Genomic DNA, 25,689 nt, shown 5'->3' on the forward strand with positions numbered 1-25,689 from the left:
TAACCATGAGTCAATTACAGCCGATGTGAACATATGACGAATTTTTCTGAATACAACGACAAATAAAACCATGATTGAATAGTGTGACAAGAAATTACATGCTCATATAAACAAAAATGATAAAAGGTTATTTATTACAAAACACAAGGATTGATAAAATCGATATGTAGAGATGATTGCTTTAGAGAAAAATAATAAAATGGCATAAGAAAACCATCAACATTAAAATTACATAATAGCAGTCAAAGCCTGCATCACACACACTGTTTTCTCCAGATTTCTTCATACAAAACACACACACACACACACACACACACAATGATAATGCATACTGAGAAGTCTTGTACCATTCTTACACAACCAAGCATAATTTTTATGACCCCAATAAACAGTTTTAAATTTGTAGAAGCTCTCAGGAGGTTTTTGAACACAGATAGAGGGGAAAAAGCTTGGAAACTGAAGCTTTTTACAGTTCACTTTCCCTCATAGTTAACTGCTACTCTGGACTTCAGAGTCCCCACAAAAAAGCACTTTGTAAAGTATAAAAGCAAATTCCGTTGCTTTTTTGTACACTTCTGGGAACTAGGACAACAAATGCCAAAAAAGTATTACTGGAAAGTTCAGCGCTTCCTACAAGGCACATGGTTCAGGTCAGAACTCCGATTGCTTGTCACTGTGGCGGTACTATGAAATTACAGTTCAAAGACTACACGTATTAACATTCATAATGAGGTTTTTAATGTCTGATGCAGAATGCACGTGGTGTAACAGCCTCTGATCTTTGTTCTGAAGCATGTGTGTAATGATTTGACTTGATGCTGCAAATATGGCACTTCCACCATTCGAGCGAGAGAATGATAGTATCTGTGATTTTAAAAGCAGAGTATGCTGGATAGCATGTAACTGCTTCTTTAAAGTGCAGTTGCACTGGCGTACACGTTTCCTCCGCCTGCACTCAGGCAACCCCAGACCATTTCTCTGATCAAACATCACTGCTCTCTCTGTCTTTCATTCATTCCCCAATCACAGCACTCAGTGTGACGCATCTCTTGCTGCTCGCAGCCTTGAGACTGAATAGAATCATTCTGCCTCGCTCTGTTTCTTTCATCCACACCTGAGGTGGAGGATCGCTCCGGAAGATCACATAATGAGCATGTCTCTATTCATTCATATGACTTCACTTTATCTATCAGTAAACACCCATGGTCATTTTGAATTGAAACTTCAGGCAGGAAATTTGCAGTAGATACTTTTCAATAAAACTGCAGTTATGGGACGCCACGTCTGGTTATTATGTCAGTAAATCATAATGTTATTATACCTACATATTTGAGCTATTAAAATGTATCTGTAAAATGTCTGGGTAATAGCACACATGTGGAAATTGTAAATCATGTGATGACTTAAAATTGATCTCTATAGTGATATAGGTTTAATACTAGGAATTACCATTTTCCGATAAATGTCACAAAGTTACTGCATGTCAAAAAAAAAGTCAAATGTCAAAAATGACTGTAAATAAATGCATGCATTCTCAGAGATACCCAAATGCATAAAAGTAAAATTATGTTTAAAAAAAAAAATCCAACTTGCAAGAATTTCTTCTAACAAATAAAAGTAGCTTGATCAAACGTTTTTAGTAGGTGTCAGTTTTTTATTTTGTATGAATATTCTAAAAAAATGTTTATTGACAAGAGTATTTGTTCAAAACCTGTTCAAATGTCCCAATGTTTCAAATTCTAAACCATAAAAATGTTACTTAAAATAAATAAAATAAAAGGTAAAGAAATTCTTGCAAGCTGGATTTTTTAAAGCATAATTTTACTTCTATGCATCTGGGAATCTCTAAGAATGCATGCATTTATTTGCAGTAAATGAAGTAATTCATAGTTATATATATATATAAAACTTTCTTTTTTAAATATATTCTGTACAGAATTCTTTTTAATGTGTAATTTTTACATTACATTTAAAATAGTTTTACATCAGATGGACAAGATCATCGTATCTCTGGGTAATCTGTCTGAAACCCAGTTGTTCGTACATCACTGTAGTCTCCCCAAAACACAGACCGGCTTCAGTGTCTGATCACAGACACACCCAGACAGACTGCATCACGTGCAGCTAATTATGCATAATCATGGAAATTACAAATGTTTACTGGACTCATATTGAACTCCAGTGCTGCTTGGACATCTGTCTGAAAACAACGGCCTTTGATTCACAGGAATTTTCTTTATTATTAAACCTAATTCCTTATTTCCTTGTAATAATCAGATGCATTCCCTGCTTAATAACACATGCTTCTATACATATTCTTTTGGTACTTTGATTGGCCTAACTTTCAAATGAAGATTATTGAAATGATTGATTGCGGCAGTGTGATTACTAAGAGGAAAATGTAACTGCATTGAGTCATGACACTCACTGAATCACACACAACTGGAGAGACATCACAGCCTAAGATGGCAGTGTCACAGATGCAAAAACTCACTTACAAGGTCAATACTACTTCCTGCTGGGAAGGAATGATGTTTATTTTCTGAGGAACTGCCTTTAGTTTGCTTCCTTTAGGGGTACATTAGCTCAATGCTGATCACTTATGAGACGTTTCCACTGCTAACAGGAAGTTTACAACAGGCAACTTCAGTTATATAACAAAACCCACAAGGTTTCTGGATTTAAATGTAAAACCACATGCATACTTGTCTCTAACAAATACACAGAGTAAACATGTAGCCACATACAACCATACATAAGGATGTAGCTTATCTGCATTTTATGATTTTCTGGCAAGATTCTGAATGAGACATGAATGAATGAAGCAAGATCATCGGGGAATAGAACGAAATCATAAATAAGCACAGAAAAGAAAAGAAGAAAAAAGACATTAGAGTCAGATGCAATTAACCTAGACATTTATGAAGGCCGAAGTTACATTTATAACATCCATGCGGCATAATTGCAATGGTGCTACGTGTGATCACTGTAAATGAAAACCCTCTATAATTTGAAAATCATTTTTTTAGTCCAAACTGACAAAATATCCTCAAACATTTGCCATGTCTAGTTAATAAAAGTTATGAAGGATAGGCTTTAACAGCAAGCAAGCAAACAAGACAAAAATATTTACAAATGGGCAAAACAAAAGCTTTTTTAATAAACATTAAAAACATGAATAAATTAATTATGATAATTCTAATAAACATCCCCAAGGAGATCTGCATAAAAACAAAGAAAACAATAATTTATACAATAAACTAATAAATCTACCCAACATTAACAGCATTCAGTTCCACTGATTTAGAGTTGTTACATTCATAAAAAAGTTAATTTTGTGACCAAATACAGAAAAAAACATAACTGATGCATATATTACTGTTTTAAATGATGCATAATTTTATCTATTATAAATAAAATTATTACTTTAAAACCAAAAATTACTTTGCAAATGTTTTATTTTATTTGTATTATCCGTATTCCTCACTACAAACTGTCTGTCCATTGTTTTGGGAGGAGGTTGAGGACTGAACTGTGCATGCACAGACCCAGCGTTGTCACCGTTGAGTGCATTGTGCACAATATTTTTTCCCAAATGTTGCCTTTATTGAGTGTTACAATGAACCCTGCTTCCCCTCTAGCTGTGGAGAGTGTCAGGTGAAAAGACAGCAGACAGCTGGAGAACAAAAGCACATCCCTCCATCACACAGGAATATGAAAGAGCGTTGCTTGATTAAACCAGTTTATGTTCAACAAACAAGCGGATGTATAAAAGAAACATTTGTCAAGGACTCACACACACACACTAATCAGCATGTGACCCACATACTATGATGCATACATGTTCACACATCTGTTGGGGTCTTACAACACACACACACACACACACACACACACGTAAAAACAAAAGACATTGATTATCTAGAAGAACATGACTCCTTCCTCTCCGACTCGCTCTGTCGCAGGTGTTCTTTTATTTTTATGTGTGTAAAGACGTCACACACGCCAATTGCTTTTACTCACAAACAGGAAGTCACACATCTCCCTTAGGAAATCCCTAAAAATGTTTGTTGCTGTTGATGCATCAGTATTTTAGGCACATAAAGGACTTTCCGTAAACAAGCTTTTCATTTCTCGTTATTTCAATCGTTCGATGAGTCTATTCGTCTCTCTTTTCACTCCCTCTCCCTCCTGTTCTCTGCCCAAGGCCTTTTGTGTCTTTGTACAAAATTGCCATGTTCTGTCTTATTAGTCACCCCAAAGAGGAAAAAAAAGAAGATGTGTGTCAGAATAATTAAAAGGAACACACAACAAACAAATAAATAAAAAGCACTGCTGAGCCACAGCTGGTAAATTTGTGTTTCATTTATTGAGGAAAGGAAAATAAACCAAAAGAATCTCAGTCAGGTTCCTACAAGAAACCTTTTTGGTTCTGCTATGATAAAGTGCACTTACAGTTATCACACTTTCCATTAGAGTTTGAGTCCTGGTATTTCTCTCTCAGACACACAAACACACACATTGTACATCTCTTTTTTTCTGGACCTAAAAAAATACACAGAATAAAAGATGACAAAACAGACAGGTGTGTTTTTGCATACAAAGTGTGTAACTGACAGTCTAATCGGTTTTTAACATATCCAGATGTTCATGTATGTGTGTGTGAGGATTCAATCCACAGTATTAAGTAGTTACAGTACTTTTAGTTTAGGCTACTCTACAGAACACACTTCAAAATCATCCAGGTCACCATAAGGGACCTGATTGAGATCATACCATCTCTGACAAACACTCATCAGCTTTTAATTTCTTCATTTGCAACCATGTCTTCCCCTCCCCATGCGAATAGCAGGTCAATTTGAATAGAATCATCTAATGTTTTAAAAATATAATTTATTTCTAACCAATATGTCTACATAATATTTATGTACAGTTTCATGACACAGAAATATCTATTTCATTTTCCAGTTCGAAGGACAGTGAGTTTCCCACCACAATTTTGGCACATTTCTGTTCATTTTGATCACTAACGAAACAAAAGAACAGGCGTGGAAGAGAAACGTGGTCTTAGTACCAATAAAACATCTTCAAACAACCACATATGCGCCTCTTTTTGAGAAACAAAACTTTGCTGGCATCACTGGGAAACTGCAAATGAAAGAACAACTGTCCAAATAATCAGTCAGCATCTGTCGAGCCTCTGGAAACAACAGGACAAACACAAACACTGCATAGTCGATCCCACATTGTGTTGTTACACAGTGTTCATACATCTATATTGCATGTAGTGTGGCTTTAACATATAATTACACATTATAATGCTGGTTGAGGAGTGTGAAAATACAGGTAACACAAACCTAGACTGGATGAATCAACACCATTAAACCTCCTCTAGTTTTTTTCCCTAATAACTTACTATACTGTTGTGCTGAATGTTGTGTGGACGGACAAAAAAGGCAAATACATAAATCATGTATTTCAGTTGTGGGCTACTTTTACTCCGAGTAACACATTATTTCTGAGAGAATAAAACGGTAAATTAAACATTTGCCTTAAATAAAAACATAAAAGAAATCTATACACTAAATAAACGGGAGTACCGATCAGTTGTGTTTCTGAAAAAAAAAAAAGTGTAAAAAAAAATGTTGGTGTAAAATGAGCATGGAATGTTTATCTTGTCCCTGTATTGCACCTTGTTTCCCTTCGGAGACTATTTCAAGTCAGTCTCTCCCATTTATATACAAAATTAAATGTTAAAAAAATCAGGATTAACGGAACGTTTCCGTACTGTTTTTTATGAAGTTCCCCATTTATCCGAAGTCAGATTCTCTCCTGACTGAACAACGTATATTAAACAGTAAAAGCCCTCTCAGATAAAAGCTACTCACATCACTAAATTGAAGTAATTGTGCGCATGTTCTTATCGTAACAGCGACAACCTATCAGATACTTCGATAAGCCCTAAACCTAAACTTTACTGACCGCATTGCAGTAATCTCAAGACTGGTGCATTTCAAGTTTCTCCTACCACTGATCTCACATGTTCAAGTCTTTCATGTATTAAAGGAATAGTTTACTCAAAGATGAACATTTGCTGAAAATGTACTCGCCCTCAGGCCATCCAAAAAGTGGTTGTGCTTGTTTCTTCATCAGAACAAATGAGAGTCCATGCAGCTGATAAAAACAATGATCCACAAGAAATCCACGACTCCAGTCCAGTAAGTAGTTTCTTGTCTAGCAAAAAGCTGCATGTTAGTAATAAATTCATCGATGTTTTAAACTTAAACTGTTGCTTCCAGCTAAAATACGAGTCTATATATTTCATAACGCTTCCATCAAAATTAACTGACATATTTGTTTATAATTGCTTTGACTTTGCTTTGTTTGATCCGTTCATATTTACATTTTTTTCAATTGATAAAGCAAATATTATGGACATTGTATTCTAGCCGGAAGCAATGTTTTGAAATTACAACATCTTAATGATGGATTTGTTCTTTTACAAACTCACTTTACACTTTATCTTTACACGTCACAAGCTGTTAACTGGAGTCATGTGAATTACTTATTATTGTGATGTTTTTATCAGCTGTTTTGACTCTCATTCTGACGGCACCCATTCACTGCAGAGGATCCATTGGAGAGCAAGAGAAGTAGACTAATGCTAAATTTCTCCAAATATGTTCTGATGAAGAAACAAACTCATCCACATCTCGGATGGCCCGAGGGTGAGTACATTTTCAGCGAATTTGTGGGTGAACTACTCCTTTAACACCTCAAAGTAATGATAAAATGAAATGCCACATTATTTTACTTTGTAAAAATGACCAGGGACCAAGTTACAACATCTATTTAGGAGAAAAAAAGATGTATTCAAGCCAACTGGAGGAAGTAAAGCAGGAACTAAAGGTGAGATTGAAGCAGACTGCTTTGTGGGATGAAGTCAGTCGGGACCAGCAGATTTGGGTGAACCTAACAACAAGAGCTGACTGCAAGGTTGTTAACACTTGTAACTAAGTAAGGCCATTACCTATAATGGAAGTTAGGTAACAACAGTGTTAGATAAGGGAGACAAAAGCAGCATTTCATCGGCCTTGCAGTTCTGCCCTTTTTCTTTGTTACTCGAAGAGAGCAAAGAATTCAGTAGGACAACTTTTGAAAACTCTCTCGGTAACAAGACTGCAACTATTTCTGGATGAAAAGCAAAGTCACTTCAGAGCAGCTGCCTGCATGACTAAATGCAGACACACAAACACTCACAAATACACTCACTCATGTAACAGACCGCTCAGAATCAAAATTTCATTCCCACAACATGCCAAACTCCAAAACAAATTGTCACACAGTGCAAACAGCCCCTCTGATGACCAGGACTGGACTAGGATGTGCGGATTCAACCAGCTACTGGGTAAGAGTCATACGAAGGAGGACTGATGAGTGGGCATCACAGTATGGAACATCTAAAGTGACCCGAAACAGGTCCCTGACCTTGAGCCAGAGATCGAGAGAGAGAATCCCTCCTCCTGATTTCAGATACCCAGGATGAGAGGCACTTTCCTGGGCATTGAACGAATAGAAGCAGTGACCCTTGCTAGACTACCAGGACTCATTGCTCCTTTTGTAGCTTTTTGATTCCTTCATGTTTTCAGAAGTATTGTAGTTGAGTATGTTGTGATTTTTATTTTTTTGTTGTTTTGCTTTTGTGTTACTTATTGTTGTTAATAAAGTGCCTTCCAGATGCAGGTGACTGACTTGAGGGTCAGATTTGAAGATGTGTTTTTCCCCCACAGAGTGCAGCGAGATTGGGAAATGTCATACTGGCACATGGGATTACAGAGGGCTTTTGGCACTCAGTCTCAGCTGGAGACCCTGAGTATGAGATGAGGAAAAGGAGAGGGATGTGGAAAAGGAATCTAGCGGATGTCATCTTCACAAATACCCTTCCTTTTGATCCTCCTCTGCTCTTCATTTGTTCCCCCTCTGCTCCTTCATTCTCTAGACTGATAGAACAGGATGTATCCCGACTCAGAGTTCTTGGAAATGTCAGAAGTCAAACCGTAAAACTCCTCTATCGCCTGTGCATCAATTTTCTGTAAGAGAAATGGAAAGGAATAGATAGAGAAAAAATGTTGAGAAAAAGCAGGAAAGAGAAGCGTTGTATTATGCATGCATTAGGGTTTATATTTTGACTATATGCTACTATTCAAAAATTTGGGGAACGTTTTTTAAAATGTTTTTAAAAGTCTCTTATGTTCACCAAGGCTCCATTTATTGATAAAAAAATACAGTACAGATGTTAAATATTATTGCAATTAAAAATAACTGTTTTCTATTTGAATATATGTTAAAATATAATTTATTCCTGTGATGACAAAGCTGAATTTTCAGCAGTCATTACTCCAGTCTTCAGTGTCACATGATCCTTCAGAAATCATTCTAATCTGCTGATTTGCTGCTCAAGTAACACTTCTTCTTCTTATCAACGATGAAAACAGTTGTGCTGCTCAATATTTTTGTGAAAACCATAAAACGTTTTTTTTTCTCAGGATTCTTTGATGGATAAAAAGTCCATAAGAACAGCATTTATTTGAAATAGAAATCGTCTGTAACATTATACATTTCTTTACTGTCACTTTTGATCAATTTAATACATCCTTGCTGAAATCTTGCGAGAAGTATTAATTAAAAAAAAAATCCCACTGACCCCAAAATTTTGAACAGATATTTATATATATGTACAGGTGCATCTCAATAAATTAGAATGTCGTGGAAAAGTTCATTTATTTCAGTAATTCAACTCAAATTGTGAAACTCGTGTATTAAATAAATTCAATGCACACATTTCACAATTTGAGTTGAATTACTGAAATAAATGAACTTTTCCACGACATTCTAATTTATTGAGATGCACCTGTATATAAGGTTCATACCTCAACAATGTCATCATCAAACAGCAGCCAGAAGCCATGACTCTTCACAATGGTGATGTAATGCCCTCTGTTTGGGCCACTAATACACACAGTTACAGAGGCAGTGTTTAAACTTTTGAAGGAAATCAACTTATATTTTAAATATCTAGACAATGGATATTTCTTCTTTCTTCAATGGATACTATTTTACCATAAAATATTCAAAAAGACATAAAAAAAAATCCCAAATAAAATCCTAATTTTTTTTTTTTTTAAACCTATCTCTTTTCTGATTAATTTATTCTGCTTCATTCTTAAGAAAAAACATTACCATTATAGTGTACATTCACACTACGATAAATATATTTGCACCATAGTTTGTTGAGGCTTATATGGTCAGTATTTATAGCATATGACTTAATGTAGCGACATGGCAGACTGTGTTAAGACTGTGTTTGTTTTTATATGTTGCAGATGTACATGTTTGACAGTTCTCATACCTGCCACAGTGGACCACCACAGCGACGAGGTCGTACATGCGGTCGAGGTTGACTGCGTCTCCGGAGGTGTTGAAGAGGCGGAGCTCCAGTGGAAAGACCACACGATAGCTCAGTTTAGTGTACCGATGCAGCTGCTCCATGTACTTAAAGCGCTTCAGATGAAGAGCCAGGATCATGGGCAGCTTCTTCACACGCATACTGCAACATACACACAAGAAATTCACATTGCAGTGTATAGAGCAGCACCAAAGCATTTTTTTTTCACAAAAAAAGTACTTTGTTAATTTCACTGTTTGATCCAGGCCTCAAAAGCTACATTATTAAATCAAATGACACACACAAACCTATCCTGGAATGGTTTGTAACTGGAATACTAGTATACTATACCATATATAATGTGTAGTGTAAACAACCATCTTTTAAAATAGCATGTGCAAAAGTAAGCAATGTTTGATGTTGCAAACAATATATGCAAAATTTTTCTCATGTAATTCTCCCGTTGTTATTATCTTAAACATAACTTCTTTCCTGTTTTTTTTATTTTTGTGTCTAAACTAAAATGTCTAAACTTGTGGCAGTCTGATCAAACAATGATTAAAACAATGTTAAAATAATGTTTACTAATCATGTGCACAGTAAATGTACTGTTAAAATAGTACAGGGTGAATTCACTAAATAAGTTACTCCACTTTTACAGCATTTCAGCTTAACCCTTGTGCTATGCTGAAAATCCTTTATCCCCTAAACCCCCCCCCCCCCCACATCTTTACAAAATTGCTTTTAAATATTTCAATATGCTATATTATCAGCAAATCTTGGATTTAATCTACTTTTCTTTCGAAGAATTTTCAATGGTTTCGTATTTCTTATTGGAACTGATTGGATCTCATTGATCTGAGCTTGAATCTCAGTTTTTGAACCCTAAAGAAATACAAAACCTAAAAGAAAACAAGTTGATAAAAAGACTGAATCCAATATTTGGGAAAAAAAACCCCAGCATAATGGGAGATTTACAAGTAATTTTGACTGGCCTACAAAAAATCCTAGGAAACAAGGTAGGAAAAAAATCCTAAAAAGGTACAAACATTATCAGTTATTTGGGGGGAATATCCTATATGAGCAAAGTCTGTAAGTTTTAATCAAATGCAATAACATTAGCATTTTTGTGAAAAAAAAAAAAATCCTCTTCAGGTCAAAATGACTGGAACACAAAATGTAGGTTAATTAATGAGTCTATTCACATAAGTATAGTAGTATGTCATTCTGAAACCTTACATGCACTACCACACTATATCAATACACATCCGACACAATGACGCTCACCGTTTTTGTGCCTCTTGTTTGCTACAGCACATCTCACAGTAGTATTTATACTCACTGCACAGGGTCTCTGTATTACTGAAGCCCCTGTAAAAGCCACCAGAAAAAACACATCTATCAAAGAGCATAAACACAGGGGAAAACAACTGGTTGTGTACATAAGCATGCGTGACTACTGTTATGTTACAGTGTTTTTATATGTCTACCTGAGACAGTGTGTTATTGAAGTGTTCTGCTCAACATCTACAGACAAATCCAAAAAGTCTTCATCCTTGCTACTGACCTGTAAAAACAAAAGGACATGTGAGTTCACAAAGCATTTGAGAAAGAAGAGAACATATCTCTTCAGAAAGTGTGATCTCGCCACCCACAGAGACAATATTAGCTGTCAAGCATCTTCAAGGGGCAGAGAGTTAGTGGGGACTCATTTCTACAAAGATGTTTATCACGCATGTTGGCGACCCCTTTCTACGAACACCCGTTTCAGCTGGCGAACGGGTTGCACTCTGTTGACCTGATTGTCTCCTGTTGTCTTGCACTTATTGCAGAAAGCCACGAGTGAGGATGTGTGAGAGCACAGGCGTGTAACGGCGTGATAGCACTCAACTGTAGTCTAGCGGCAATGTGTTAATGCGAAGAAAAAGTAGGTTAGTCAACAGAAAAGACTGAAAAGTGGGTCACACGATAGAGAGATGGTAGTTTCTTTCCTCAGGCTGCAAAATTCAAAGGATTGACCGAATGTCGTTGTATAAGACAACTCACAATAAAAAAAAAATCAAACAATCCTTTGTGTCTAACAGAAGAGCACTCCGATATTAAAAAAAAATTAAATACAGCTTTGCTCATACATTTACATATCCCTTACAAAATTTAGATGATTAGAATTTTATTAACTATATATTATTTTTCATTAATATTAAAAATAGGCATAAAAGTGTTTATTATACATTTAATTTTTAAATATGACGTTTTATTTAGTATGTCCCTGAAGATGCTGCATATATTTCAGTATATATATATTCATAAAAAAAAAGAATAATAATTAATAATAAAAAAAAAAAATGTATCCTGAAAAAATGTATTAGATTCGATATATTGCTTTATGATTCAGGCTTTTTTTAAATATACACAGAATTAAAAGATATAAATTCAGAATTTGGACATTGTTTCTCTGAATTCCAAGTTTACTTCTTGCAATTAAGATTCTTGTTTCGGCCATGGAATAAAAAAAAAAAAAAGTAACTGCGACTTTTTATCTTAGAATTAAATGTAATATCTTTAGTTTATATCTTGAGTTTATGTCTCATAATTCTGTGTTTAAGTCTCACAATTCTGAGTTCATATCTCATAATTCTGAGTTTATATCCCATAATTTTGTGTTAAAAATTCGCAATTACCTCTATTTTTTTCAATTCATTCGCAGAAACTGGCTTCCATAGCTATATTAGTCAAGTCAAGTCAAGTCAAGTCTGCTTTATTGTCAATTCTTCCTGCACATAGCAACACTCTTACCGTCTCACAGTTGAGACAGCGTGTCTCATTGGTCAGCGTGCCCTGGAAGATATCGTGAACCCAGGTAGGCTCGGCCTTGTTCTGTTCTGGCTCGGTGTCCGTGGCGATGGCAGTGCCGTTGTTCTTTAGTCGTCCGTTCTGTTTTTCCTGTTTCTTCTCCTCTTGCAGGATGTCAGCCACCGTGTTCAGCAGGTAGTTCAGGAACTCGTGGGCGTCCTGCTGCATGTAGTTATCAAACAGGTCTATAGGAAGAGCCAGAGAGCAAAACGTGTAACATTAGCTAGCAATCCTGCAAATGACTGTGAAGGAACTACAGTGGTGTGAAAAAGTGTTGGCCCCCTTCCTGATTTCTTATTTTTTTGCATGTTTGTCACATTCATTCAGTCAACATTGAAAACATCTTGTTTCCGCAAATTTCTGACCAGTCCGTTACCATTCATGAAGGTTACACAATGAAAGTGCGTCATTTGTAATCTGCCAATTTGCTAATGGGCACTTGGTTGTTGGCACCACAAGAATTAGGGCCCTATGATTTCCAAGATGCGGAACACACAGACAGAATTTAGCTATTATAGACATTAATGCGGAATTTGGCAAAAAAAAAAAAAGTTTTATGAATTAATTTGATTACCACAGTTCTGATGATAGATTTGTATTAAATCATAAAACTTCGTACCCTGAAAATATTTAAATGGAATTTGTGAAAAAAATCAAATGAATTTTTTTATAATTAGACTTTTTGACTATTAAAATGTAATAAAAATGGAATCCAGAAAAATTTAAATTGAAAATAAGGAATTTAAATAATAATAAAAAATAAAAAAAATCTGCGACATCCAGTGAATGCTATTAAAAGCCCTTCAAAAATATATTACCGCTCAAGATTTTTTATAATTGCTTTGGGTAAAAAGTCTTATACTCACCAATTCTGCTTTTATTTGATCAAAAATAATGTAAAATATTCTGAAATTTTATTACAATTTAAATGTTTTCTATTTGAATATATTTTAAAATGTAATTTATTCCTATGCAGGAAAAGCTAAATTTTCAGCAGCCATTACTTCAGTCTTCAGTGTCACATGATTTGCATTTAGTGTCACTTTTGACCAATTTAACATATTCTTGCTGAATAAAAATTAATTTCTTAAAAAAACTCTTACTAACCCCAAGATTTTGAACTAAATATATGTATATATAAATATATAATATTAGATGTTGCAAAATTATTTATTTGACCAAAATACACAGCTACTTTTGAATGAATGTCAATGCAGAAAGATGCATTTTGCCTTCATAATGGTGTAGTTACAGTATCTACCAGCAGTGGTTAACTAGGCCATGTTAACCAGCCAAACCTCGATCCCTTGGTTCCCTCACCATTCTCCTTCCGCAGACGTGAGATGAACTTCTTGGGAGGGATCACGCCCACCTTCTTCTTCTGCGTGGCGATGCTGTGGAAGAGGTCGGCCAGACAGGTGAGACGGTTCTCCTTCTTTTTCTGCTGTACTTTATATGCCAACACATTCTCCCTGAACGGCCGGCAGAGGAAGAGGTCGGCCAGACAGGTGAGAAGGTTCTCCTTCTTCTTCTGCTGGACTTTATAAGCCAACACATTCTCCCTGAACGGCCGGCAGAAATACAGAGCCTGCAACACTGAGTTACAGTAGCACGTGTTCCCAAACTAGAGAAAAAGACAAAGAGAGAGGAATTCATTCAGGCTGAGCTAATCAATCCTTGAGCGGGAAACAAACAAAGGACACTTGGGACGCAATTAAATCTGATTTATGAAACCGAGAGATAAAATCTGGAAGAATGCCAGGAAAGAAATGTGCCAGACACGGGTCAAACACAGAGAACCCCACCAAATGTGGATCTGCATGAGACATTTACAATCAAGAAAACTTGCTCAACACTAAAAGCAAATAAAATGGTTGAAAAAAACTAATGGTGGAATCAAAAGCTCTTTAAAAACATGACCTGCACGGGCTGAAAGAGCAGCACTTGCTGTTACCGTGACAACAGAGCATTGTTTCCCTTCCAAAGGTCTTTTCCTGTTACCTCACACTGACAATAGAGTTGTTTTAGGGGCTTTTTGGCATTTTTATTGACAGCGAAAGCAGAGAGATGACAGAAATTTACCGGAATAAGAGAGGGAAACAGGAACAGGATAGAGATGCCATGAGTATTCGAAAGTGACAAAAATGACTGAACATGAAAACACAATAATAAACATCGAAATGCAGTGATTAGGGGCAAATGGGCTGAAACTCAACACTGTGGTCTTATTAAAAGTGTTTTCAGGTTAACACATCATTAGTGCATCAATATTTTGCAGAGGTACTTTTTTCTTGGCAACAGTGTGTTTAGAATTAAAACTGTTTAACTGTCATCATGGTGCATGTTTTTTTTTTTTTTAAATCTCACCTTTGTTGACGAAGTTACATATTTACATAACACAGATCCCTAAATTCAAGAAGGATGCAGATATAAACTTACCTCCAGGAACGCCACAGTTTTCTGTGTGGCATTCTAATATATACTCAGACACATAATTTTGGTATCAAACTAACCATTTCTCTCATTTTGCTAATTGCTTTTTTTTATCGTCACATTATGATGGCAATAAATAAATTCTTAATTAAAATGAAAGCAATTCTAATTAGATCAGGCTGACAGTTTTCCTATAAATCTAAATAAAGAAAAATAATGATAATAACTGTGATAATAACTATAATAACTAAAAAATAATAATAACTGTGACCTAATTTATGTGAACCTCTTTCTAATCTAATAAGTGACAGTAAAAACAATAACAACTGTGACTTGATTTCTGTGGATCTCCTGATGATTCACTGAATTACTGAATTAACTGCTCGGCAGCTTGACCTGAAAGATTCAGCTATAAGACTGAACAGTAACATGTTCATTAATCACACCAGCTGCACTAATGGCAGCAGGAATAAATTCAGCTTTGTTAAGCTGACATGTTCTGCAGTAAAACATCAAATGCTAATATATTTTGCAGAAGAGTACAAAATAAACCACTCACTTCTGTTGAAAATAACAAATTAAATGGTTAGCAAAGGTTGTGAACTGTGCTTTTTTGCCAGCTCAGTGAAACATTTCAGCTGGTTGCTTTGTTTCGATGCTGTGGTCTTCCTCAAATTTACAATGAATAATGTTGTTAGGTATGATAACATGCACAAAACTGAGAAAACCAAGCTACTCAATGCTTCACTGAACAAATATGCAAACCGTTACCATGTGTATAATATTCTTTTGCTCCCACTGGCTCACATGTAAAGCGATGTGTCTGTTTAAGGGTTAGTCTGGCGCTGTGTGATACTTACGTTGACCAATCCAAAGTAGTGTTCATTAATGGGGAACTGCTCTGGACCAATGTCTTTCTCCAGAGCAGAGGCATTGGTGCCCTGAAACAGAAATGTAGAGAAAAAGTAAAAGACTTGGCAATTACACTTTAATTTTACATTGAATATTCATTCTCATACATCACATTTTAAGACAAAGTGATAAGACTCACAGCTAAAGACATTTATGTCTAAAGTTTTCTTTCTCTAAAACTCCATGACGTGACATTAAGCCACCAAAATGAAAATATGAGGTACAAAATCACCATGTACTGCTGGAGAATGACTCGTTTATGATGCTGCAAGTGACACAATAATGTTTGCTTTTTATAGCACTATATCATTAGCAGTCGGTAAGACATAATTATGGCTTTTTTAATTCACATGCCATTGCCAAGTGTGGAATACTATCAATAAATACCCATGCTAAAAGTGAATACAGAGAGGTGTTCTGGTTTTAGTCATTTAGAAACTAACATTTTTTTTTTTTTATACAAACAATAACTATGTTCAACTGCTGATAACATTCACAATAACTGCAAAAAAATCCGTGGGCAGTTAGGTATATGTTGTTTGAAATCCAAACCATTCAAACTGATAATCAAGGATCAAGTGTTGTAATGGTCTAATTTATCAGCAACTGGGTGACATGAATAATGGATAGAACAACTAAGCAGAATGATGCTGGATAAAAATCCATGACAGAATGTAACTGAATCAGCAGGACAAGCTCAGAGTTTCACTTTGGCCTCAGTACAATGGGACTCCAGACGTTTTCTCTTCTAACACTGAAACCAGTGACAGATCACAAGAGATAAATTCGCTGTTCAAAAGGTACTAGCCACACATCTACAGTATGTATTACATGTATTCACTTTTTATTCTTTGAAATTTTACCTAGAAATTGCCAGAAATGTCACTGAATATGACAAAATGATAAAGTGATTTGAAGGCATGTCTTATATTATATATTTATTATTCAGTAATATGTAAATACGGTGGTCTTATTTTAGCATGTTTAGGCATCAGACATTAGAAACCGAAGCCATTTTGCAAATCGCAAATCGCAGAGGATGTTTTCAGTTCTGGCATTTAATGTATGTGTCATAGACTAACAAAAGATTAGGGAAAATTTTATTCCATATGATACAACCCCTTTAAAATTTGAAGACAAAATGCTCCAATAATGAGGGATTACTGTGTAATGATATCATTAATAACAGCTCATTTTGAATTTGATGTTAGTTTTATTTTATTGCTTAACAGCCATAATTGTTCAAATTAAGAATGTATTTCAGGTTACAGATTAAAGTAGTGTAGTTTTGTATGGATATACAATATAATAATATATAATTATAATAATCATAAAAATAAAATCCCCTAAAAATGTAAAAAAGGTGGCAATTTGAGGGGACATATTGCCCTTTATTTTTTATTTATTTTGTTATTTTTTCAAAGAACTGCACGCTACGGTTCAAATGTTTGGGGTCAGTACGATTTAAAAAAAATAAATTAATACTTTTATTCAGCATTGAGACATTAAATTGATCAACAGTGACAGTAAATATATTTATATTGTTATATTGTTGATATTTAGATTTCCATTTTTTAAATGCTGTTATTTTGAACTTTATTTGAACAACAAAAAGTATCACATTTTCCACAAAAATATCAAGAGAAACTGTTTTCAACATTAATGATAATAATAAGAAACACTTACCTTAACTTAACTTAGTAATGGCTGCTGGAAATTCAGCTTAGCTGACACAGAAATGAAGGACATTTCAAATACATTAAAATAAAAAAAAACAGTTATTTGGTCAATATTGTTTCTTCTGTATATTTTAATCAAATACATGCAGCCGTGGTCAGCATAAAAGACTTCTTTCAGAAGCATTAAATACTTACTGACCCCAGACTTTTGAATAGTAGTGCTTATGGCAGCCCTTTAATAACCCAACACATCTTTAGAACCCGAGTATCTCTGAATGACTCTGAATGAGCAGATCAGGTCATGACTAAAAACCACAATCATTTCCAGAGATCAAAGTCATACACCAATGAAGTCAAGACCATGACTGACAGTTGAAAGATGGGAAATAGCCCATCTCGGTATCTCTGCATTGTCTAGTTTAGTGTTATTAACCCAACCGAGACAGCAACCTTTTTATCTGTAGGAAATATGAATCCACAAAGACCTTCAATTCCAGCACTAATAGATCTTCATTGCCTATTGAAATATAAATACGGCATTGTGCAAGACAGACTTAAGTGCTTGAATATTTGTAGGCCATAATAATTAACAACAGGCAAGTAATAGGCTGCATTTGTTCATGAGGGCTATCGAATCCTCTGAGCTCACAGGCTTTGAAAAATGAAGTGGCATTATGTTGGCTAAACAATGTAAAGATACTTTTGCCAAAATTTGACTTCATAAATAGGGGGAATTTTCTTGTTGACTACATACAGCTAGGCCGTCTTTGTTTCTGCTTAGAAACCTTCCACAGCACATAAATGAGCATGTACACAAACACAAAAACATATAAGGCAATATGTTGCCAGACACAGGTAATAGACGAATGTTCTCAAACTAAAGTACAGTTAATAGAGCCATGTTTTCAAACTAAAAGACAGGTCTGCATTTGTGCACACCAAATACACATTCATTGAGGCCATTTAAGCAGAACTGAACATAGAAGACATAAAGGAGAACATTTCATTAGCTTGCCTTGTATCCGTGGTCAATGAGCCACTAAGATGTGGCCCCAAACACACACCGATGAACAAATGAACCCTGTCCGGCCATTGGTTACATAACTAGCACTAAACAGCCATCAGACGTTAAGTCTGTACCCCCTCATGCTGGCAATAATTCACTCTTCTTGTTCCTAACCACATCTAGCTCAGACTGACACAATACCTGCAGTTATCTACGGATGACATCTGACAGTGGATAGAGGCTTCAGGCCAGTTACAGGCACTAAATATCGGATATCCCACAGAAACTACAGCATTACATAAAACACTGGGCTCTGCTCCCATTAGCCATCTTAAAACTGTTAAAATGGCAAAAGAGAAGCACTACAGAGAGATTAAGTACAAAATTGTAGGAACTTTCTTGCTTAAAAGAAGTATATTTACAGTGATGGTCCTTAAGCCATATGATATTTTTTTGGGATGAACTCAGACTGAAATTTATTTCATTGTTCAATGTTTTGACATTTACTCTATCCTTAGTGCAGTCATGAAATAAAAATGACAAAAGCACTAGACAAATTACTAACACTAAAAAAAAGAAAAGAAAACTGAAAACATTAAAACAGAAGCTAATTCTAAATATTAGTAAATACTATAATAGTATATAATTAATACTAAAAATAACACATCTAGTTCATAATAGCAAGAATAAGACCTATCCAGTACTGTTCAGCTCAATCCCATTTCAGCAGATGACAGCCCACAAAGCTATCATATGACTTCAAAAGATGATGCTGCTTTTAGGGTGCTGTTTAATTTTTTTTGATAATTCATTCAAACTGCACAGAAAGAAGCGACCTGTACATTATAACAATTTTCATTTTGTGGGAACTATATTATTTAGAGAAGCTTCATATATTATAATATTTCAACAAGTAACATTTTTGAAACATGCTCATACTATCAAACTTGACAACAGAGCAATACAGAGGCAGTAAATGTTTATGTAAAGCACACAGACACCCAGGAAGTAAAACAACTACAGAAAGCCCCCTTAAACACAGATTAGCCTACTAATTATCACTGTTTTATCTTTTGCAAGATGCAAAAATGCAAGATTAACAACACAGATACTAACCTGAGCTATCACAACATAAAAAGGGCATTACTGATTCTGCTAAATTGTAAAGTCAGCATAAGCAATTTCTTACACTTCTAGTCTCAGTTTATTATTTGAGCGAGTAAATATGCCTAGATATGATAGAAGCTTCAGTACAGAGGTGATCCATGCATACAGCAGCTCATAAATGAGGTCATGCACCTGATTGTGAGGAAAGCCATTCAACCATCATCATTACGTAAGAGCTAGCCAGCACGCTATCCACACCTTGTACTCACCATATTACAGATGGAGGCGATGTTTCTGACAGTCATTTAGTTTATAATGTGCCCCTTGTTGCCATCTTTATGAAATAAACATGACTGTAACAGCAGTACACTGACAGGCCAAGCCGCAATCCCAACCGAGGACAGCAATCAGTGACCATTCAATCCCCTCTGCTCATGCAAAGTGCAGACAACGCGAGAGATAAACGTCTGCAGCTTTCATCTAGTTGTTTTCTTCATGGTCACTGCAACTAAGAATAAAAATGCAGAATATATTTATTGTAAACATCTTTGCCAGTTGTACGGACTAAACAAAACATTCACATCCTGGATTAGCGGTCAAACCCCGCCCACTTGGACGCAATTGGTGCATTTGGGTCTACGACATGAAACGCTACTCAGTTGATTGACAGATCGAGTCACCAATGAATGTCGAAAACATGCGTTCGAACTATCGTTGTGGCCAATAGAATTTGTAGATGCACAATTCACAACTCCACAGTACATTTAAACCGCATAAATTAAGTTTGAGGACATTGCAACGCTACTCTTGTGCATTCCATACATTTATGCATTTAAATAATATTAGGCCCCAGTAGTTTAAATGCGAAAGTATAAAAATAATTTCTCGAGTAATAGTTTGTGAACATAGTGTTAGTGTAGAGTCTTTTTTTAAAACACCGTCTCATATGCCCTGCTGATATTTTACCGCTAGACTGAGATTAGAGTTGAATCTTTTTCCATAACTGTTGGAGTGATTTGTTCATCAATCAGACAGAATCGTCCGAGCGTTTGTAGGAGTCGTTTTTATTTTTTCGAATGAACTACTAGAAAGAGCCGATTCGCTGGAATGAACGGTAGGCGGTATTTCCGGTCCTTCCCCTTTAAATATCCCAGAATTCCTCGCAGCGGCGGTCACACGTGTTCATTGCTTCTTGCACAAGATCACGCAATCGGTAGGAGACAGCATGAGCGGGTGTAGTATGGGTATTGGTAAGTGTCTTTGTTCAGATATTTGTGTAGTTTCTTATTTACCTGAAGCTATGCTTTGTTTTACAAAAGCATAGTAAAACGAAGCTATGCTTTGTTTTACATGTTGTGCTTACACATAAGCACAACATATACACGTCGGGTCGCAAATAGTCAAGTTTAGTTTATCAGAACAGTTAACTGAGCTTTATAAGTGTATAGAAAGGTAGTAAAATAATTCTCAGAGTAAAACAAAAGATGCTCTATAAAAGTGTTGTACAGCTTGCTGCCAAGCCATTATCATAACTATTGAAATATTAAGTTGTGGCGGAAGGCCACGTGTGGCCGTGGCTCGAGAACAGAACGCACGTGGTGAATGTAAGGCATGTCTGTCTGCCTGCTGATGTTGATTGCATCTCTTTTCTTTAATAGATTGTCCATCTAAACCCCCTGACTGAAGAAACTTTTAAAGCTTCTACGATGTTTTACCTATAAAGGTAAGGAAGGGTTTATTAACTATTTAAGATTCTCATTCATTAACAAAAATGGTTAGAGAAACTTTCAGTCATTACTGTAGATCTTGCTAAAAGGAAAGCAGTAAAATTAGTATGTTTGTGTGTATTTTGATTACTTGTGCCCTTTTTTGTTTTTTAATGTCTAGGCTCAAATATTTTCAGCTGTGAGGCAGCGGCTACAGTTGTGCTGAAGAATCCTTCTCTAACTGTTACTTGGTAAGTGGTTTAATTAAACAATTTTTCTAGTTTTGTCAGCCCCTTTTATTGCACATTCAAGTCCTATTATGTCTTGAATGATCGACACGGGGGGGCTAAATGAAATCTCTCAAAAACCTGAAGTATTGGCTTAATAATCCTTGCTTTGGATCCTGTCGGGAGAAACATGTGTATGTGTATGTGTATATATGCATGTATGTGTTATATATATATATATATATATATATATATTTTTTTTTGTAATCGTTAGCCTTGCTAATTGTGTTTAAAGATGCTCGATAATCAGTCTAAATTTGTATTTTGCAGCTAATGGCGGAGAATGTAAGAACTACAGTCATTAGGTGAGTAACTTGTTCTCATCAACACTTTCATGCAACCAGTTTGATCTAGTCATGTTCCCTCCTATGCTTTGCCCACTGGAGGCTGTCTGTGTTTCTAGTGGCCATATCAGGGGGGTACAGTGAGCTACTCTTGCTAAAACCTGGGTCAGAGGTCACTTCTCTGTGCCTGGATCCTGTCGCAAGACACACGCAAATATAAGAATTAAATGCAGGCAATGTTTAAGTAACCTGGTTTGTCTGAGTTTCAATTTAATTAAGGTTTTTCCTCTTGACAGATTCCATTGATGGCTTCATTTTGGGGCACATGTATTCGGTGACTGGTTGCTTGTTCATCGGCAGTGATGCAACTTGAGTAGAGCTAGTTTTATTGCTGTGTTTGGAGAACATCTGAAATGAGTGGTGGTGTTTGTTGTTAAACCATGTTTGTATTGCATAAATGTTTATGCATTGATTGTTACCAATAAAGAAAGATGCTTGCTTGTAATTTTTTTTTTTCTCTCGTTCTTAACATCGAGTCATGGATCATGATCCTTGGAGGAAGGTATTTACTGTCTTGGCCATGACTTGTGTATATATAGCATGGGTTCTATGCCTTTTGTTTCCTTGGAAGAAACCTCTGCAAATTAACTATTTAGACTATCTGTCTAAGTCTTTGGAGTTTTAACTACTGATGCTTTTGCTGTCATTCAAATGGGAGATTTGTAAATCAAATCTGTTTAGAGTTGAGTCACTAATATCTCCATGTAAGTCTAAGACAAAGTGGTGTATTAAGTTTTATTTCAAGGCATAAGATTCTAGAGTCAAATGTACTTCAAAGTGATCTAGATTGTCCTTTTGCTGGAGGATGCAGTGGTTTTTACCTGGTTTTACTTTGTAACCCGGATATTACACTGTATATTGGTGGACAATTGATTCTGCATGTTAACAATTAAATTATTTTAGAATTAATACTATTAATTACATAGACTCAATATGAAGAATTTGAAACCTCATCATGCTTGGTTTTTGCACTTGCTGAATTTTGTTGGTTTCAGCAGTATTTGGCACCATACAAAGGATGCTGTGTTTGGACTGCTTAAATCATATTTATCATAATTTCAACTGAACCTGTAATTAATGTAATCTGCAGTGGCTGTATTATTTTGAAGGATGTAACTTTTATATAATCATACATGATTAGCTGCATTTTTTTTCACATTCATTGTTTTTCCCTGCTATGGTTGACCGTCAGAACTGACCCATGACCCATTTTTGGAACCTGAGCTGCTGCTGAAATAGTGATGTAAGTTTCAATGCAGATGTTACAATAACAGGACTTCTAAATTTCAGCACCCAATAAGGGGATATTAAGAACATTAACTAACACCGCTCCAGAGCTGCATAGCACAGCCGCTTGCGTTTTCCACACATGGAAAGCGCCTGTTGTACAACAGAGCTCTGACACATGGCCATATAGGTAAGTCCCTTCAGTGTAGTACCCTCCTCTTGTTTCAAAGCATTCTATTGGCTAGTGCTGCAAATCAGTACAAAACAAACAAAACCACTACATTTGCTGGTGGATATTTCACGATAGTACTGGAGTATTTAATAATGTATGAACATGATTCATAAACCTCATTTCATTGCTGGGTGTTTCTTTATCTATGGCCATTAACTATTTAATTTGTAAATTTACAATGTCCAACAGTAGACATACATGCATTACGGGAGCTTTCTGTCACATTTGTCATTTTTTTGCCCTGTAAAATTAAAAAAATTCCAACCAACCACAGTACAATTTACAGTACAAAAGATACACTCAGCTACATACAAAAACAAGAGGGTTGTCATGTTAAATAACATTATTCATGCTCAATAAATTTGATTAAAAAAAAGCAACATAATGCATTTATATGCATGCTTCATTCTGTGTTGACGCAAGTTTTCTAGAGGGAGGTATAACTGACGACACTATGGAAAATGATATTAAGACAGAATGAACTGATGTCTGCATAACTGAATGACACTAGTTTGGTTATCTAACATGCAGGGTGAAGTGCAATTTATGGGCACAGAAGTGATTAATGGCTAAATTACACAGGCTGATTCTTTAGTTCAGACTGGTTCTTTTACCATTTTATGCGTTATGAATTTCACTGTGATTGAAGGAACAGACAGGAGGAAGAGGAAATTACTTTAAAAAAATTATTGTAATGGAGATGTTACTAAGGTAGTGAACAATGACTTTTTTTTTCTTTGAGGAAACCACAGGTTTTGCACAAATGCATGAGCACAGCACCCAAACGCTTTAAGATTCAGCATGCCTCTGCACAGGAAGAAAACTATTCTACTATTCATCCAAGGAACGATACTATATTTTGAATTTCTTGCCACAGAGGGCTAGTGATGGGCCGATGCAGATAATGTTGGATGTTGCAGAATATTCCAATGGTCTGTTTAAGCGTTTCATGATTGGCGAGTTTTCACTTGCTGTGGTGTACTTGTGAATCACTTACAATAGACACATAAACAATTAAGATGTCTGGAAACACTGTGCCTCAGTACAAGTTGTTTTTAATTGGCTTGATTGAGTAATGGACCATAATTATGAACCGTTGTGGATTTTGTTCTTCTAAACGTTGTGAATGTAGCTTTGCACTCTGAGAGCAACAAACACATGAAATTTAAACCCAAACAAGAACATTGTGATCTATTTTTGGCTTGTGCCATGGATGGAGGGATTGAAGAGTTGGGCCATACTCACATGATTGCGATTGGATATGAACAGAGTGCCAGTCGGCTGTCTTCCAGGTCCGTGTCTGGTTATTTTGATGTGAGATGTGAAATGTGGTTCAGGGTTAGACAGTACGGGCCACATTCAGATAGAGCTACATGTTTTTTGGCAGAGAGAACTGTTCCTGAGGAAAGGGGTTTCAGGGCTGAACGACTTGGGACGTTTTTCAGAGAGGAACAACAAGATGTGTTTGGATAACACAGCAGTGAAAAACTACTACCCTTCATCAAGGGGTGCCACAGCAAGTATATTTATATACAGGCTCCTTTGTTTTGGATGCCCCAACATGAGATGCTGGTATGCTTGGTCATCCAGTTTCATCAGAAAGACATTTTTTTACTGGACCAGCTAGACTGAACTAGCATAAACCAGCTTGTACCAGGCATCACATAAATAAAGTCTCTCACTGTCTCTAATACAGAAACATACTTCCTCCTTTCCCGCTCGCTGTCCTTATCTGTCCCTTTGTGTTTCTCTCACATGAATGATGATCGCTTTCATCTAGTGCAACCCACAGTTTTACATATTCTCTGTCAAACGCACACACAAGCCATTTGAAGTCTGCTGGTAAATGGAGAAAAAGCTTTCTGACCTTCTCCAGGTCACTGTTGGAACAAAGAGCTGAATTATGTAGGATCCTTTTACATTTCTCAGGACAAAACAAAAATTCATCTCACTCAGTGGATCTCTGTCAGACATACATTTCACCTCATCTTGCTCTAGCAGAGGTATGGCTGTGGGCAGACAGTATATGTGTGTGGACAGATGCCATACTGTTCTTTAAACTGTTTTGTTTCACTTTTTCAGACTGGTATGAACCAGGTTTCTTTGTCACATTTTGCATACTTCGGCAATACTAGTAGTGTAAGCAGTGTGAGCAGTATATTCACACTCCGATGATGTAGGCCACAATACTGGCCTGAGAAAATATTGTTTGGAACTTTTATGAAGAAGACAGCATCTTACAAATAAGTTTAATGCTTTATCATCACCTCATATTGTGTGATTTATTTGCATGTACAAAATGCACAATAATCCCTCATGTGGATCTTGGTCTCAGTTTAAGCTAACATGCTAACGCTAACAGCGACAATAAATAAGAGGATATGCATTTGATGTAATTTCCCTTAATTGACAAACAGTAAAAGTTACTTTGTAATAAAAAAAAGCTCCATTCTTTAAA

At 35.9% G+C, this 25,689-nt stretch overlaps 1 protein-coding gene and 1 long non-coding RNA gene across 2 annotated transcripts; one reads left to right on the forward strand and one right to left on the reverse strand.

Annotated features, from left to right (window-relative positions):
• Positions 1–6,721: 6,721 nt before the first annotated feature.
• On the reverse strand, positions 6,722–20,033 carry LOC107683952 (ubiquitin carboxyl-terminal hydrolase 46-like). The gene is made up of 10 exons (XM_016480045.1): positions 19,705–20,033; positions 15,592–15,672; positions 13,854–13,922; positions 13,619–13,766; positions 12,242–12,483; positions 10,936–11,012; positions 10,733–10,816; positions 9,410–9,607; positions 8,931–9,009; positions 6,722–8,090 (listed from the first exon to the last, which is right to left on the reverse strand). Exons 1-10 carry the CDS (start codon positions 19,738–19,740, stop codon positions 7,989–7,991), a joined length of 1,116 nt encoding a protein of 371 aa, XP_016335531.1. The 5' UTR covers positions 19,741–20,033; the 3' UTR covers positions 6,722–7,988.
• A 574-nt stretch (positions 20,034–20,607) lies between these two features.
• Positions 20,608–22,217, forward strand: LOC107683995 (uncharacterized). The gene is made up of 5 exons (XR_001633801.1): positions 20,608–20,685; positions 21,094–21,158; positions 21,323–21,392; positions 21,699–21,733; positions 22,009–22,217. It is a non-coding gene; the product is annotated as an uncharacterized LOC107683995 (long non-coding RNA).
• Positions 22,218–25,689: the final 3,472 nt, after the last annotated feature.

The sequence above is a fragment of the Sinocyclocheilus anshuiensis genome, unplaced genomic scaffold (assembly GCF_001515605.1).
Source record: "Sinocyclocheilus anshuiensis isolate Anshui unplaced genomic scaffold, SAMN03320099.WGS_v1.1 scaffold637, whole genome shotgun sequence".
NCBI classification, from domain to species: domain Eukaryota; kingdom Metazoa; phylum Chordata; class Actinopteri; order Cypriniformes; family Cyprinidae; genus Sinocyclocheilus; species Sinocyclocheilus anshuiensis.

What these genes read in the sequence shown, in the direction of transcription:
- LOC107683952 (XM_016480045.1), bottom strand. Translation starts at nt 19,740, where the DNA reads ATGACTGTCAGAAACATCGCCTCCATCTGTAATATG. An exon ending in TCGCCTCCATCTGTAATATG is followed by an intron (nt 15,673 to 19,704) that starts GTGAGTACAAGG and finishes TTTCTGTTTCAG; the next exon opens with GGCACCAATGCCTCTGCTCT. An exon ending in GTGGTGGTCCACTGTGGCAG is followed by an intron (nt 9,010 to 9,409) that starts GTATGAGAACTG and finishes TGTGTGTATTAG; the next exon opens with TGGCCCAAACAGAGGGCATT.